The sequence below is a fragment of the Onthophagus taurus genome, chromosome 7, assembly GCF_036711975.1.
Source record: "Onthophagus taurus isolate NC chromosome 7, IU_Otau_3.0, whole genome shotgun sequence".
NCBI lineage: Eukaryota > Metazoa > Arthropoda > Insecta > Coleoptera > Scarabaeidae > Onthophagus > Onthophagus taurus.
In genome coordinates this window covers 11,946,828-11,963,093 of record NC_091972.1, presented here as the reverse complement: position 1 = coordinate 11,963,093, position 16,266 = coordinate 11,946,828, and the positions used below count along the sequence as shown (strand labels likewise).

General features: G+C 31.4%; 4 protein-coding genes across 5 annotated transcripts; 1 reads left to right on the top strand and 3 right to left on the bottom strand.

Moving 5' to 3' along the window:
- Positions 1 to 688: 688 nt before the first annotated feature.
- Positions 689 to 2,023, bottom strand: LOC111420980 (uncharacterized). Its single transcript, XM_071197158.1, has 4 exons — positions 1,771 to 2,023; positions 1,353 to 1,559; positions 740 to 1,303; positions 689 to 698 (listed from the first exon to the last, which is right to left on the bottom strand). The coding sequence occupies exons 1-4, from the start codon at positions 1,941 to 1,943 to the stop codon at positions 689 to 691; spliced, it is 954 nt and encodes a 317-aa protein (XP_071053259.1). The 5' UTR covers positions 1,944 to 2,023.
- A 1,666-nt stretch (positions 2,024 to 3,689) lies between these two features.
- On the top strand, positions 3,690 to 9,320 carry LOC111420943 (TWIK-related acid-sensitive K[+] channel 7). The gene is made up of 6 exons (XM_023054044.2): positions 3,690 to 3,894; positions 4,006 to 4,211; positions 4,265 to 4,482; positions 7,507 to 7,788; positions 7,840 to 7,958; positions 8,011 to 9,320. The coding sequence occupies exons 2-6, from the start codon at positions 4,085 to 4,087 to the stop codon at positions 8,285 to 8,287; spliced, it is 1,023 nt and encodes a 340-aa protein (XP_022909812.1). The 5' UTR covers positions 3,690 to 3,894; positions 4,006 to 4,084; the 3' UTR covers positions 8,288 to 9,320.
- Positions 9,225 to 10,757, bottom strand: LOC111420906 (mitochondrial ribosomal protein L37). The gene is made up of 4 exons (XM_023053965.2): positions 10,505 to 10,757; positions 9,828 to 10,453; positions 9,603 to 9,775; positions 9,225 to 9,543 (listed from the first exon to the last, which is right to left on the bottom strand). The coding sequence occupies exons 1-4, from the start codon at positions 10,678 to 10,680 to the stop codon at positions 9,295 to 9,297; spliced, it is 1,224 nt and encodes a 407-aa protein (XP_022909733.2). The 5' UTR covers positions 10,681 to 10,757; the 3' UTR covers positions 9,225 to 9,294.
- Positions 10,758 to 11,339: 582 nt separating this feature from the next.
- LOC111420897 (Isopentenyl-diphosphate delta isomerase) lies at positions 11,340 to 16,238 on the bottom strand. 2 transcript variants are annotated; one of them, XM_023053951.2, is made up of 3 exons: positions 15,962 to 16,238; positions 15,583 to 15,878; positions 11,340 to 11,852 (listed from the first exon to the last, which is right to left on the bottom strand). In XM_023053951.2, the coding sequence occupies exons 2-3, from the start codon at positions 15,868 to 15,870 to the stop codon at positions 11,391 to 11,393; spliced, it is 750 nt and encodes a 249-aa protein (XP_022909719.2). In that variant the 5' UTR covers positions 15,871 to 15,878; positions 15,962 to 16,238; the 3' UTR covers positions 11,340 to 11,390. The 2 variants fall into 2 exon arrangements, with proteins under 2 accessions (XP_022909719.2, XP_022909718.1); XM_023053950.2 differs by lacking the exon at positions 11,340 to 11,852 and adding an exon at positions 14,931 to 15,516 and having other exon boundaries at positions 15,962 to 16,235.
- Between the last annotated feature and the right edge of the window lie 28 nt (positions 16,239 to 16,266).

The window sequence follows — 16,266 nt, the reverse complement described above, 5'->3', positions numbered from 1 at the left end:
ACATTGTTATTAATGATCTTGTAACGAATTCGTGACGGAAATTGTCACGGAATTTCCAAAAAGTTTATAAGTACAGTGTAAGGGAGGTATTAACCTAATTTAATCTTTGTCAAACTCGAAATAGGGGTGATCCTATAATATTAAGTACTTTATATATAGGTGTCCCGTATCTTCCGGATCAGAGCATTATAAAGTTGAAGGATACATTATTCTGTAGCGACTTTTCATCCTTCTCATCCTCAATCATTTCTACTTGTGTATGTACTTGTGGACAGAAAGTTGTAAGAACAGGGAGCCGAAGAAAGAATACAATACAACAAGAGTCAGTGGAAACTTTATGGCTAGAGCATGATATGAAGGAAGAGTTCAAACTCCAAAACCCAACCGGATGTCAATTAATCAATCAGTAGCCTCCGAATGAATGTTGTAATGTAAATACTCATTAATGTTGTATTGGAGAAGATGGTAATATACAAAAGAAAACTTTATTTTCGTCATAAAATTGTTTTTGTAATGATTTATTTAATAATTAAATCACTTTGAAACATTAAATTTTCTTTCCCCATCTATTAGATTAATGTATAAATAGAAATTTAAATTTAGCACTTCATTTCTGACTTAATTAAAATTTGTATAATTAAAATTAGAACTTTCCACAAATTTGCTATGTTTATAATTTAATCCATACTTATAATAAGCTAAAAATGGAAATTTATGTGTTAAAAATAAAATTACATACATAAAGTTCCTCATAAACTTTCTGAGTAATTCAAATTTTAACAAAAAAATAAATGTTTGAAGAAATTTTAATAAACATTTCTCAAAATAGTTCATTTGTAAAATCTCAACATCTTTATCTTGATTGTTATTATTAATTAACAGATAAAGCAAATTTAAAAATACTTTAAACTGTAAAACCGGCATCATCGACCACATTCCTTCAATTAAAGCTCGGGTCATCTTCAAAAAGCTTTCGTCCCATTCATTTAGAGCTGGTGAAATAATTTCTGCGATTATCTCATCGCAAATTTCTTTCGTCTCTTTAAACGTTTCACGACAAATGTTGTATTTTTCTTCGATCCCAAGCATATGACCAATAACCCTCCAAAAATGTATAAAACCATCCATTTCTTCTTGATTTGGAAAAATCCCAATTTTCTCACTTTTCGATACGATTAATCCCATGAAACCAAATTGTGCTAAAGCCATGTGATATTGAGCGATTTCCCCAATTTGATTTTTATGACATTTTAAACTAGCGAAATTGTGAATTGTTCTTATACGTTTTAATGATTCCCAAGATCTTTGAAAAATAAAGTTAACAATAAATTTACGTTTAATTTTAAACTTACTTTGAACCAGGTATTAAATCGTATGTATACCAAGTGTACATACTAAAAATGGTTGAAACGTAACGTTTAAAAGCTGTTTTTGGTTCATTAGATTGATTGGTGTGTTCCAAAATTTTTTGAGATGATATTAAAGTGAGATCTGAGATTAAGCCGAGAAATTTTCCGAAAAGCATCGCGAATATGTTTCGGTGAAAAAATTGTTGTCCTCTAAAAAAACAATAATAATAATAATGTTTGGCAATATACATTTATTAAATGTTGAAATTGGGATAATTAAATTCACTTTATCTTTGCAAGAGTAGATTGAGTAAATTGTGAGTTTTTTTAAAATAAAATGAACGTTTAAACCTTGTCCCAAATCCATTTGTCTTTAATTTCTTTTTAATTATTCTAACTATTACGGCAATTTCCTTTTTACCTTTTAAATTTTTCTTTATCATAAAATTCAGGAATCTTCATTCCACTTCGAAAAACTTCCGAAGTTTCATCGCACCGGCTTTTTCCACCTTCACAAATCAAAACATCCAGAAATTTTTTTGCTTCTTTATTTAACTGAAATTTTTGATGATTTTCACTACTTTTTTGACACATCTTAGTTTTATCTAAAATACGAGTACCTAATAGAATTAGAGTACTGAACGTGTAACCAACTCTTGAGAAGTTTGAAAATTGAGCTTAGCTCTAGGTTGTTTAGAGGTGGAAATTTCTCGTTAGCTAATTGGTTACATAGCCGGTTGCAGTCATTTTCGCTTCGTTTCGTTTTCGGCGTAAATTGTACCTTTGCGGTTGTTGACATCTTTTACAATGTGCAATGGTAAATTACTAATAATTAAATTTATTAGTTTGGTGAAAATATTGGACTTTCGCAAAAATAGAAACTTTTTTATTTTAAAATTGTTACAATTGATTTTTTTAAAAGAATACTTAATTTAGTTAATTAGTGTCAATTTGTTTTAACGCTTTTTCATCAAGAAAGGGCTGTATAAATAAGTCGCTTTAATGTTTTTGACTTTGTAAAACATTTGACTTGATAAAATCTGTTTAAGTATAAAAGACCAACTCAGGAAGTTTTGTGTTGAGAAATAAACTGTGAAAATCGATCTAAATGAATTTATCTCACAGAATGATACTATTATTAGATCCGTTCTGATTGGTGATGAGTCAGTACCAGTCTTAACCCACTACATCCAATCTAACGTCTGCAGAACATTTATAAGACAGAGAGAATAGTGACTTTTATTGCCTTTATGAACCTAGATTGCTCAATCAACGCTCAATGATCTAGATGACTTGGCCAGATCTTCACCAACATGTTTGGACCCACACCATTACAATGGCACACGCAATTGATGGAGCTGAATTGTTTGCCGACAAAGTTTTAAACGAAAATAGAATACTAGAGGTTGCTCTTGAAATTCCTTGCCCCATAGAACCCAGTGATAATCAAGAAAACGATTCTGTTCTAAACACAGATGTAATAAGAGAAAGACTGGAATTGGCAAAAAGGTTGGGTAACCATTTTGTGATACATGAGCCAAATGAGGAACATCCTGGAAGGTTTTTTAAACATTCTTCAGAAACTTATATATCGTGGAAAAACAAAATTAGGTTTAACTTTAAAGGCTTATGCGACAGCAGAGCTAAATCAGAACACTGGACTAAGAAAGATTGACATTTGTGATAATCTTAAGTATACAATCTACATTAAATCAGCGCTAGGGAAACAGTATGTTAAAGCTCAGACAAAGATGGGAAATGATTCCAGTATATTACAAAACTTTTTGCAAAATTGAATACTGAAAAGAGAAAAAGCAATATTTTTTATGGTCCTTAGATCAAAAAATTAACAAATGATTTAAAATTCACCAATTGCATGATAAATACTGAAAAATCTTTGCATATAAAGTATAAATCACCTAGATTTTTAGAAAAACCATTTAAATGATTGAAGAGAAAATGTAAGAACAATGTTTTTATCAGTATAATGGCTGATTATTGTTTCAGAGTAATACTTCTAGATCGGTTTATGCAAGAAAGATTAACTTGATATAGTTACTGTGAAATTTCCTTGCTGGGGTAGTTTCCTTTAGCATTAATTGAATATTAGTTTACAAATATCATAAGAATTACAGAATTTACAGGATTTGTAATTTGCCAAATCAAAGATTTATTTGATTATAAAACAATGTTCTTGGGCATATCTTTTCTTACTGTTTTATCAATGATCATGATTGATGTATTTCTAAGTGTATTTCCCCCCAAAATTTGTTTTAATTCTTTAAATTTAAGTATTTTTTGCGCAAGCGTTAACTTACATAACATTTCTCTCAGTTAAAATCTATCAACCCTGGATGAAAGGTCACAAAGTTGTTTCTCCCATGGATTCCCGTCAAAGGGATCTCCATTTAAGACAGCTTCCTAATTCACCAACGAGTAACCTACATTTTCGATTTTTTCAATTATTTACGTTTCTAATGATAGTTTATGTGGGTGCATTGTTATACAGGGCCTTGTCGATAATGATGAGATGCAGAAAGAGAAAGTAAGTTGGCAATAACGAGAGCACCGAACGGGTGGCACCTGGTTGATATCGATCCGTTTCTAATCTAATTTTTCCCCCCATTTCTCTTCCACCAAAATAAAAAAAATATAGTCGTAGCTTCACAAATTTGGTACAAGTTGAAGCTAGAATATGAAAACTTAACGATCGATAAGAGACAACAAAAAAAAAGATGAAGCGACAAAATGTTAGAACTTTATCGTTGGTTATTACTACTTTTACTTATTTATTAGTGGGTGCGGCCGTTTTTGATGCATTGGAATCTAAAGAGGAATTAATCCGTGATGGAATGCTAAAAGGTATTTAAATTTTTAAAAAATCTTTCAAAAAAAAAATTAAAAATTATGTATAGATATTAGCGGGGCTTTAAAGAAAAAATACAACATATCAGACGATGACTACAAAATGATGGAACTTGTAATAACCGAATATAAACCACATAAAGCTGGACCACAATGGAAATTTGCTGGATCGTTTTATTTTGCGACCGTTGTTTTAGCAATGATAGGTTACGGTCATTCAACGCCAGTTACAGCTGGGGGAAAAGCGTTTTGTATGGGATATGCTATGGTAAGTGAACTTAAATTAAGAAAAGGGAAAGTGAACTAAATGATAAATCTACATTTTCACTTAAATTGGATGGAAATGATACGGTTTTCTAATTGGAAAATAATTACTGTAATGAATAATATGTATAATAAAGCTTTTTAACACGTTGGCTGCCACCATACAACCAATTAAGTAATTCCCACTGTAAAAAAATGGTACACTAGAGTTTCTTTTTTGAAAAACGACATCTTTTTTACATGTAAATGGTATATATGAGGGTAGAAAGCAAAAAAAATGTGATCTTCATGGCACTGCAGTAACAACTGTTTTACTTTAGTGCCATGAGGATCACCAGGATTACTCAAGTGCAATGAGATCTTGAATTACAAAAATTATCTTTATTATCTTTGCATTTTCAATGAAGTTTTGTAAAACATGGAAGATACATATACTTGTCACAAACATGATATCTTGTGGGAACTAATTTTTTCTAACTTTTGCAGCTTCTGCGTAACAATTTGTACATCTTCTTCTTTTTTGCCGATTGTTGTTATCCTTTTCTTCACTTTGCACTAAGCTGTACTACAGGGAATCTGAACGTTTTGGTGTAACGTCATTCTTTTCAATACCTACTCAAGCACAAGCATCTCCCTGAATGAGGCAATATGAATTTCCCTTTTGTGAAAATGATTGTAAATGAAAAGCGCATTGACTACAGCAGTATTCAATAGAACCTCAAAAGCTACTTTGTGGTACCATCTGATGGTTTTTCTCAAGGGCGTAAAATAACTTAACATTTGGTCTGAAAGGTCTATCCCTTGCTTGCATTTTTTGTATTCTAAAACAGCAACTAGCTTACAAAGTTCCTCTCCCAACCTGTTTTTTCGTCCAGTTGTCATCTTTTCCAAAGTATGTTTTGTGCTTAGAAAGTAAACATGGCGTTTGAAACCACTTATTCTTCTTTTAGTTTTTTTGTCATGATATCCTTTGTTAAGTACTTTCTGTTCTTCCTTAGGATACCTAACAAATGGGTATCTCTCTGTAAAACTGAAATTGCCAATGGCACTGATATATAAAAGTATATATAGTAGTGGATAACTACTATAAGCCTTCCTTCAGATAAATATTGCTCTGCAAGTTCCATAACTACTCTTTCAGCAAGTCCAGCAGACTGCAGTCCAGTCACTGTTTGTCCAGAGTACAGTGACATGTTCAATGTATAACCAGTTGGATTGCACAACTTGAACATTTTCACTCCATACTTGTGGTTTTTGTTGGGAATGAACTCTCTAAATAATAATCGGCCACGAAAAGGAATCATTGTTTCATCAACAGCTATCATTTCTTCATGGCACATATTCGACATTGAATCGTTCCTTCATCATGTCAATTAGATTTCTATCTTTGTATAACCTTATCCTTTTTGTTAGTCGTCCAATTATCAGCAAAATGAACGAATCTCAGCAATAGTTGAAATCTATTTCTGCTCATTACTTTTGGAATGATACAATTTTTGTATAAAATGCTGATTATTGAATCAGCTATTTAAGGATACTTTACAAATCCCATATAAAGAAGGGCAGCAAAAAACTTCCACATTTCACCTAAATTTTTACATTTCATTCAAAAAAATAAGTAAATAAATAAAAATAAAAAAAACTTCCGGTATATCTGTATGGTAGTTACACTTTCTTGATTTTGTGTATCCTTGTCATCAATTTTGTATGATTCTGAGCCTAAAAACTGTATATGAAGTGGTAATTTGTCCACACGTATCTCTTGCCATTTTTCTGTTTCCTCTTGCTCAGCTTCCTCTTGAATTGACGTTTCAGGATCCACAAATTCCGAGCAGGATGATGAGAATAAGCTTCCTTCAGAATCATCATCACTCTCAAGTGCGGCTGCAAGTTCATGTTCTTTCAAATTTTTTATAGGCCTACGTCTAGTTACACCACTGGGCCCAGATTTGGAATCCATGATGAAATATGTAACATTATAAATAAATTGTAATTATCAATCAGCACTTGGTCGTTATAAATAACAGAAAGTGAAGAAAATACTCAGCAACGAACTTCAAAACTGGTTTCGACTTGAGGATCCACTCTGATCCTCGCGGCATATTAGTGAAATTTTTGTGAGGAACACCAGTGATCCTCATGGCAGCCAACGTGTTAAAATTCAATTACAACAAAACTTCGACATCACGGATTAATATGAGGAAGGGAGTGTCCGTTATAACCAAAAGTTCGTTATATGAAAAATTGTGTTAGTTCTAGTTTTTAACTAATACTAGAACTAGCATTAGAACTAACACTAGATCTAGAACTAGAAACATTCGGATTTAGCCGCACGTCTCTCAAGACGGCTAAACCCGAATGTTTCTAGTTGTAGGTCTAGTGTTAATTCTAGTTTTAGTTTAATAGAAATATACATACAATAATCTAGCATTGAATAATAATTACAATTATTCTCTTTCCACCCAGCACGCGGTCTCACTCCATGCCTCCCTCTGTTAACTCGTTACATCTCAGCATATGCTCTTCTCATCCTCCATCCAATATTTATTCGCTCTTTCTTCATTCCCGCACCTAAATCGTGCAATCATACTTTTTGCCTTCCCTCTACTCTTCTCCATCAAATTTCCTCCGTTATTAATGTCTTATACTTGTTGTTGTATCTCCCCTCTTCCACCTGAGTACGTCGTTCCTGCTTTTCCACGTCTCTATCTCTACTCTCCAGTTCCTTCCACAATATTGACCCTTCCCTTCTTCTTCTTTGTACTTCCTCTGTTGAGTACCCTACTCTAGTGTAATGTTCCCTACATCTCCACGCCAGCATTAATCTCCTTCCAACATTGTCTCAAAATCTTAAAGTCGCTCCTCTGTTCCAGCCCATCCTCGTACTTTATCGCCCTTCTGCCTGCTTCCATCCTTAACTTGGGGAATAACCCAAGTTGGATTCTATCTATAACCGCTAACATTTATACATATGTATTAAAATATATATCTAAAGCTTTACTGTATTGATAACTTTTGTAATTTTTAGGTTGGCATTCCTTTAGGTTTGGTAATGTTTCAAAGTATTGGTGAACGTTTAAACAAATTTGCTTCGGTTGTAATAAGACAATTTAAAAAATACTTTAATTGTCAACGAATAGAGGCAACAGAAATGAATTTAATGTGCGCCACAGCGACTTTATCGACAATTATTATAACAACAGGAGCGGCCGTTTTTTCAAGATATGAAGGATGGACTTATTTTGATAGTTTTTATTACTGTTTCGTTACTTTAACCACAATTGGTTTTGGAGATTATGTTGCGCTACAAGTAAATCTTAATGTTATCTTAACGTTTTTTTAAAATTTATTTTAATTCCAGAACGATAACGCCTTACAAAATAAACCTGGATATGTCGCTCTTAGTTTAGTTTTTATATTATTTGGTTTGGCAGTTGTTGCAGCAAGTATTAACTTGTTGGTTTTAAGATTTATGACGATGTAAGTTCATTTATGATAAGAATAAAAAGCTTAATAATCATTTTTTCTCTAGGAATGCTGAAGATATAAGAAGAGATGATAATGAATGTATGCAATCATCATCAAATAACGTTTTAACTTTAGACGGTGAAGTAATGGCCGTTAATGGAAAATTATTAGCGGGACATCACACAGGCGAGTTAACGGAAATCGACCAAATGTCAGTGTGTTCTTGTAATTGTTTGGGATTAACGCATAGCGAAAATCAAGAATTATTACTAGATACGAGTTATCAACCATCCCAAACGATATTATCTTCTGGGTCTACTATAAAAAGAGCTTCGGTGTGACAGAAATTTTGAAAAACAAAAAATTGTAGGTTGGTAAGCATGTTCGTAATAAAATGAACTTACAATTAGTTTGGTGTGCCAAGCTCCCTGTGATTTCTTACATTACTATTTTGATGTGATATTTATATTTAGTCGACAGATTTTAAACACATGATTAACACACACATACAAAAATTGATTTATTGAAATTGAAATCCCATTTTAATCTCGTGGGTTTTTAATAACATTTTCACGAAAGGCACATCTTATAGTAACGATTTTAAACGAAACCTTTATACTTCTAATATAAGACATAAGCCGTTTTATAGCATGCAACAATTTTAAGTAAATTTTAAATCATAATTCTTGTTTTTTTTGACAGTTGAATGATTTCAATTACATCTAAATCGCGTCCAAGAACGCATTAATTTAGGTTTTTATTCAAAATGTGTTAAATGAAATTACAAATTAATATAGAACATAAAGTTATACTTGAATATTATGTGACTTTCGTGAAATAGACCCCTGAAAACAATCCGTAGTTGTTTTGTACATTTTTACAGCGATTGTATAACTCGCCTTTTAGAAGAAAAAAGAAAGCAAAAAAAAATGTTTTTTGCTTTTGATGTTTGTATAAATGTTTAAATTTGTTGTTTTACTAGAAATATTTGTTTTTTGGCATTCTCGTTTATTAGCAGAAATGTTAGAATTCAAAATCAAAATTTTAATCGCCATAAGAAAAATATTTCTATTAATTTTTTTTTTAATACGTAAGATGTGTAATTAAATTAATTATAAATAGTAATAATAATAACATTAGTTAAGCTGGTAGGTTAATATGTGTGTGGATTAAATTAACAGTGTTAAGAAATTTTTTTTGAGGTCACAATGAAATATCTTTTTAAGTTTTTTTGGTTTTGATGGAACATATCTGGAGATTTTAACAAAAATCAAAAAATATTTAACAAAATCGTTATATTTTCTTATTAAATTTTTATTTATACTAATTAAATACAAATAAGTTTAAATTACATATTATTGTAGAACCCCAAAATATGTTTAATTACCTCACTATTATACCCTTCCAAAGTCGGTTTTCCATCCACATATCCACAATTATTAAATAACTCAATATTCTCACTTTGAAACCAAACATTTCTTACTTTATCACTTAACAAATCCAACGTATTTATTTGTAAAATCCCAAAATTAAACCATTTACCATTCGTTTGGATACATTGAAGTACAATAGGTTTGGATAAATCCTTAATTTTTTCCTAAATCAATGAATTAATTTCAATTCTAACTTTTCTATCAATTAAAAATATTTACACACCCCATAAAGTCTTTTACCATAAGAAGCTCCAATTGTAAAAGCTTTTAATAAATTTCTCCCAAAAATTTGAGTCTCCAAAACTTGTTCTTCAAATAAATTCGAAACTTCTGTTGTATCATAATGAATAAATAAAGTGTGAGGGTGAGAATTTGATATTTTTGTAACATCAAGTGCTAAAAATTATTATTAATACTAAACCACTATTTAAAACCAAAAATTTCTTACGATACACATTTTTGATCTCATAAATATGCTCTTTATTCAAAGAAATAACTTCATTTGAAGGATAAATATCAGGTAACTTTAAATTATTTAAATCTCCTTCATAAATTGGTTTTAAAGGTTTTGAACTAGTCAATAAAGTATCTGCTTTAAGTTCAAATTGAATTAATTTATCCTTCTTAACAAAAGGATATGAAAATGTTAAATCATTAAATATCGATCTAGTTCTTGTTATTTCATAATCAGAATTGACTTCAATTAAATTTAAAATCTTCGAAATTAATAATTTTTTAACTCTTTGTTCAGTTATTCCATAAACTCTTGGAAAATTAAAAGCTGGTCTTAAAGGATCTTTAACTTTAGGCAATTTTTGTTGTTCTGCATCAAAAATATGAGAATATCTAATAATCTCTCTCATTTTACTATTAAAATTTCTTTCAACATCTTTTAAAACCAAATTATCTGGTAAACCCGATTTAACCTCAACAGTATTTGTTAAGATTTTAGCTTGATTTAAACCCTCCAAAAGAACATTATTATTGTTGTAGGTGTAACAAATTCTTTCGTGCCAATTCGGATGTGTCTCATCCAAAGGTAATGGTTTTGGTATAAATCCAATTACTTCAATCCTATAATAAAAATATATATGTAAAGAAAGAAAACTTGGGTGAAAACATTACTTTTCATATTGCCGTTTTTCTTTTAAAATATCTTCCGGTTCTACAACATTTATACCTTGCGCTTCTAGAACAGCCCTTGTACCCAAATCATGCGGTTTTTTCACACCTTGAATTCTCCAATGCCTTTTAATATGCCTCCCAAGGTGCTGACGATACAAAATTTGAGTTAATTTCATCTTGTTTTTGATTTATCAGAAAATAATTTTTTTTAGGTTATGTTTTTGACAAAAATAGGTTAGGTTAACGTTTCGATTGACAAGTTTGAATTAAAATACGGGATATTTTCGATTAAATTTGTTAAAATAAAACTTTTTTATTTATTGATATACAATATACTTAGATGGTTTTTACATGTTGTTTCATTATTTTATTAAGATAGATTTAGTAAAAAAATCAATTTTAGTTTTTGATAATTAACGTTTTTCGAAGTCGCCATTTTGACAGTAATTTAACATTTTATAATTCATTTTTGTGTATTAGATATTTTTAGCTTTTGGAGGCTTATGTCCAGCATTGGACAAACTTGTATATACATGTAAAGTTGCTTGATAAATATTCAACACGTTGGATATGTCCCAACATATTTCTGTGTATTTGATTTCGTCTCTGTCATTTTATGACTTAATCACATTCAATAGAGTTGTTAGCAAAATTGGAAATAGTTTTGCTAGCACTTTAGATGTTACTTCTAGTTATAATAGCAAGAACACAATTCATTCGCAAGAGTTTTGGGTTATTTTATATTATGTATCACTCATCTAGGCATGACGACCACTAACTATTTTCGGTTGAATAACAATGTATGTATATCTATATACAAAGATAAAACACACAATGATTGAAATATTAACTTTATTTTCAAATTTTATTACAAAAAAAAATTAATTTAACTGCATCCTTCTACGGTTGAAATTGCCTCCTGATTAGTAATCGATTTTAAATCATCCAAATTATTCCACCACAAAAGCAATCGATGTTTCGCAATTTGATTGAAAAACGGTGTTAGGGGTGCGTTTAAAGTGGGCAAAAACTGATTTAATTCGCCTTTTGGAATCAAACTAAACTCGCTTATCTCCCCTGGATTTGGTTTTAAATTCAAATCCTTTTTAAGTAACAAAACGTAGGTGATGTGATGTTCACCCCATTTTCCATCGACGGAACAATGATAATATAAACGCGTTAAGTAAGTTATCTCAGAGGGTTCGATGGTCGTAAATCCCAATTCGGCTTTTAAACGTCTTATAGCGGCTAATTTAACTCCTATTCCGTTATTTTCGTTCTTTTCCTCAGGATGTTCTGCTATTGGATGTCCAGTACATGAAGCTGTGTAATGATCTGGATACATTATCTAAAAATATATACAAAAATTAGAAAACTTCAACGCTAATAAGAGTTAAATACTTTAAAATACACTTTTTTGGTTAATTCTAGTGTTACTTTTATTTTTAATTCATAAAAATGTACTATAATATAACGCTGAATAACAACTATAACTAGAGCTAACACTAAACCTAGAACTAGAATTATTCGGGTTTAGCCATACGTCTCTTAAGATGGCTAAGCCCGAATGTTTCTAGTTCTAGTGTGTTCTTGTTAGCCTTTATTCTTGTTTAAGTTGTTGTTCAGTGCTTCTTCTTCTTAAAGTGCCATGCAAATTCCTCTTCAAACGGTTCTTTATGTGCAGCATTCTGTAATGTTTGGAAGTCCACTGACGGATATTTCTTAGCCACGATAATTTTTCTTTACCTCCTCCTCCTTTTCCTCCCTAAATTCTGCCATGGAGAATGAGGCATTGGAAATGGTACCGTACTCCCCGTAGTATATGTCCGAGATAACGTATCTTTCTTTTCTTGATATTTTCAAAAAGTTCTCGGCCCTTCGGAGAACGTCTTCGTTACTCAGAAGACATTTGCCGCAGGATCCACATTTCAAAGGCTTCGATTTTGTTGATGATTGATATTTTCAGTGTCCATAGGAGAACGGACCAGACCTAGCACTTTACCATCCTATATCTGAGGTTGAAATTCAGGTTCTTCTCCGTAAGAAATTATCGAAGTCTTACAATTAGAAAGGTTGTTCTAGCTTGTTCAATCATGCATATTATTTGATTATAGATTGGTTAGAACAGACTAAAGTTTGGAACCTACCTTTTGTTTTTAATTCAAGTTATTTTTTTCTTTAATATGTAGAATCTTATGGTGCACAATAAAGTTTATTATTATTATCTCTTAATCCGGATTCCATCTCTCATTAATCATGCATCCCAAGTATCTAAATTGTTTAACATGTTCGATGATCTCTCCATCAACATGTATTCGAGTGTGTCGAGTTTTGCAAATCTTGTGTACCATCCGCTAATATCACGGTGTCATCCGCATACCGGATATTGTTAATGGACGTTCCATTTGCTTTAATTCCAAAGGGACTATTCGAGATTGACTCGGAGAATGCTTTTTCTACGCATAGGTTGAACAGCATCGGGGACAGGATACACCCTTGGCGAATGCCCTTTTTGATTTCAAAATCCTCAGTTGTTCCAGGGTTATTTACTCGGACTTTCTCCTTTTGGTGCTAACATAGATTACCAATTAGTCTTATATCCTTTGGATCCAGTCTTAAATCTCTTTTTTTTTATTTATTAATAGCATCAACCAGTTCAACATTAAATGTTACTACATACAATTTCAATTGTTATCAAAGTAGCCATTTGATAACAATTGAAATTAATTATACAATAATAGCAGAAGAACTAACAATGTCATCTTGAATCTATTCCCTATCTATAAATATGTCTTCTATTTTATCTCTCAACAGATGTTCTTGTGCGCTTAGACACTTTTGGAGGTCTTTTGCGAGTTTCTCACGAACCATGGAGCATCTACAGATATTCTTAGAATTTTATTTTGTAGCACTTGAATTTTTTTAATACTAGATTTAGCTGTTGAGCTCCAAACTGGGCATGCATAGATCTTACAGGTCTTATTAATGATTTGTGTAGTAGCATTGCACATTTGATCTTTAGTTTCGATTTTCTGTTGATGATGGGATAAAGTTTTCTTGCATATGTTTCGTTTAATTTTTTATTAATATGATACTTCCATGTAAGTCTTTTGTCCAAATATATTCCCAGATATTTGATAGCGCTATCTTTCGGATTACAGTTTAAAGGGTGATCTTCGATTAATTTTATTTTAACTTGTCTAAGGATAAATATTTTAGCCTCACATTTACTTGGATTTAACTGAAAGCACCAAGTCAATAACGATTTATGAACCTCATTAATCGAGTTTTATAGATCTTGAATGGATTTTTCTAGATTATCATTTTTTTCTTTTCGGTCATTTTTATTAATTGGAATGTCATGTAAACATATATTAAATAGTAGTGGTGAGAGGATGCTGCCTTGAGAAATTCCAGCCTTGATGGATTTTGATTCGGATTTGGAATGAGAAACCAAACTGACTAGCTTCACTTGCTTCCTCACATTTTTGATAAAGCATTGTATGTAGAATTGCAAGGAAAAGTTTTAGAAAGTGGCTCATTATACTAATGAGACGCAGAGACGGTACTTACACGAAGTTGCATTATTCGATTTTGGTAGTGCGACAAACGTAGAGTGGAGCCAGTCCTCAAGGAAGTGTCCAGTCATAGATGTTTTTGAATAATGTTTCAAGATTTTGTTCGTTAATTAAGTGAAATATCTCCTTCATCGACTTAATGGTGTGTATGACTTTACTTCTTAATATACTTGGTCCTGGCAGAGTGGACCCCTCTGTTGGAGGGTTCTCTGATCTGTCGTCATTGAAGAGGCTAATTGTATATTTTCTCCATATTTGCAACAGTTCTTCAGTTTCTGACACTATTTCGTTATGATCATTTTTAATGAAAAATTGGCGATCTATTATTATACAGCACAGCTATTTCTTTGACTTTTTTATATAAATGAAAATTGTCTCCAAGTCTGCTAAGATCTTTAGCCTCCCGACATCTTTTATGCAGCCAATTCTCTTTTGCCACTCTAATCTCATTTCCTATTCTTCTTTGAAGACGTCTGTACATTGCCTTCGTTTCTCCATTAGTTCCAGAATATCTTTTGTCATCCCTTTTAAAACCTTGTCTATGATCTAGCCAATGCTTGTTGGTGTCATTTATACTGGTATTATCTAGTTCTTTATTATTGTGATCTTCATACATTAATCTTGTTTCTTCATCTTTCAGCAATTTTGGTTTGGTTTGGCAAGACGCAAAACGATGTCGGCCCCTGGCATTGTAGTGACCTTGGTGATGATTTTTTTTTGATTATTCAGTGCTACATACAATCTAAGGCTGATTAACAATTAAAACTAGAGCTACCACTACCACTAAACTGTTTATTTTGTTAGAGAAAACAAATAGGAATTTAGGTAATAAAAATAAAATAATAAAATATACCAAATTTTTTTATTGCACGATTATAACCTGAATTAAACAAAAAAAAAAATTAGAAAACATCAAAAATAATAAGAATTAATAAAATAATTTACTTTAAAATGTACATTTTTGGTTATTTCTCACTTTTCTAATATTGTTATATTAACATGATCTTTAAATGCATCCAAATTGTTTAAATTATTCCACCACAAAAATAACTTGTACTTTAAAATTAATTCGAACCAAGGTGTTAAAGGGCCACTTAATGTTGGTAAAAGTGCGGGTAAGTTTTCTTTTGAAACATAATGAAGTTCAGACACCTCATTTAAATTAGGATTTAAATCGACTTGCGTTTGTATAAATAAAATGTAATCAAGTTCATGTTCGCCCCAAACCCCATCACCCACATCTTTATAAATAATCCTAGTCAAATATTTGAATTTATCAACAGGAATTTGATTTCGACTGATTCCTAATTCGTAATTTAATCGTCTTTGAGCGGCACGTATTACACCTATAGCATTTTCTTCGTCTTGTTCACCGTAAACATCGTGTATTGGGTGACTACAACACGTGTTTGTGAAACAATTCGGATATGTTATCTATAAATCATTTACCATTAATTTCCTCCAAAGTAATAAAATTATAATATGTTTTTGTTTACTTACTTTCGTCGAAGCTCGCTTTTGTAATAATAAATCTCCTTTTTGATCAAAAAGAAACACACTGAAAGCTCTGTGTAGTGGTAAAGATCCATCTTTTTTAACTAAATGACATTCCTTTTTTGAGGCAACCCCAACAACCTTATCATTTCTATCCACCAGCAAACAATTTTCTTTCAAAGATTCTTCTTGGACTGGATCAAGGTTTGTACTTGTCATTGGTTTTGCTAATGAACTTGTAAAGTAACGTCCCAAACATCTTGATAATCCATGTCGAAATTGAATCGAGTGCATGTTGATTACTAAAAATTTAGATACCATCGTTAGTATATTTTTTAAAAAAATAAATACATAAATTTTTATTTAATTTTTTTTGACGTGTTACCTTAACAATTATAGGTTACCTACTGACACTTAACAGATTACCGCATAACTTCACGTCGATTTCTTTTCATAGCCTACTTTTTCCTTAATAAAAGTATGTTACATCTTCGGCAAAATTCTTCTCAATCCCCAACTTAACCAAACAAACCAGCTATTTAAAAGCAACGTAAAATGCGTATTATTCATCAAGGTCACGGCGCATGTTTTATTCATTCCGTTAAAGATAACCCCGCCAAAATCTTTCTATCTCACCGAAGTGAGGTTAGATATGTTAATGATCGACCGAAATAGACTATATTCAAGTAG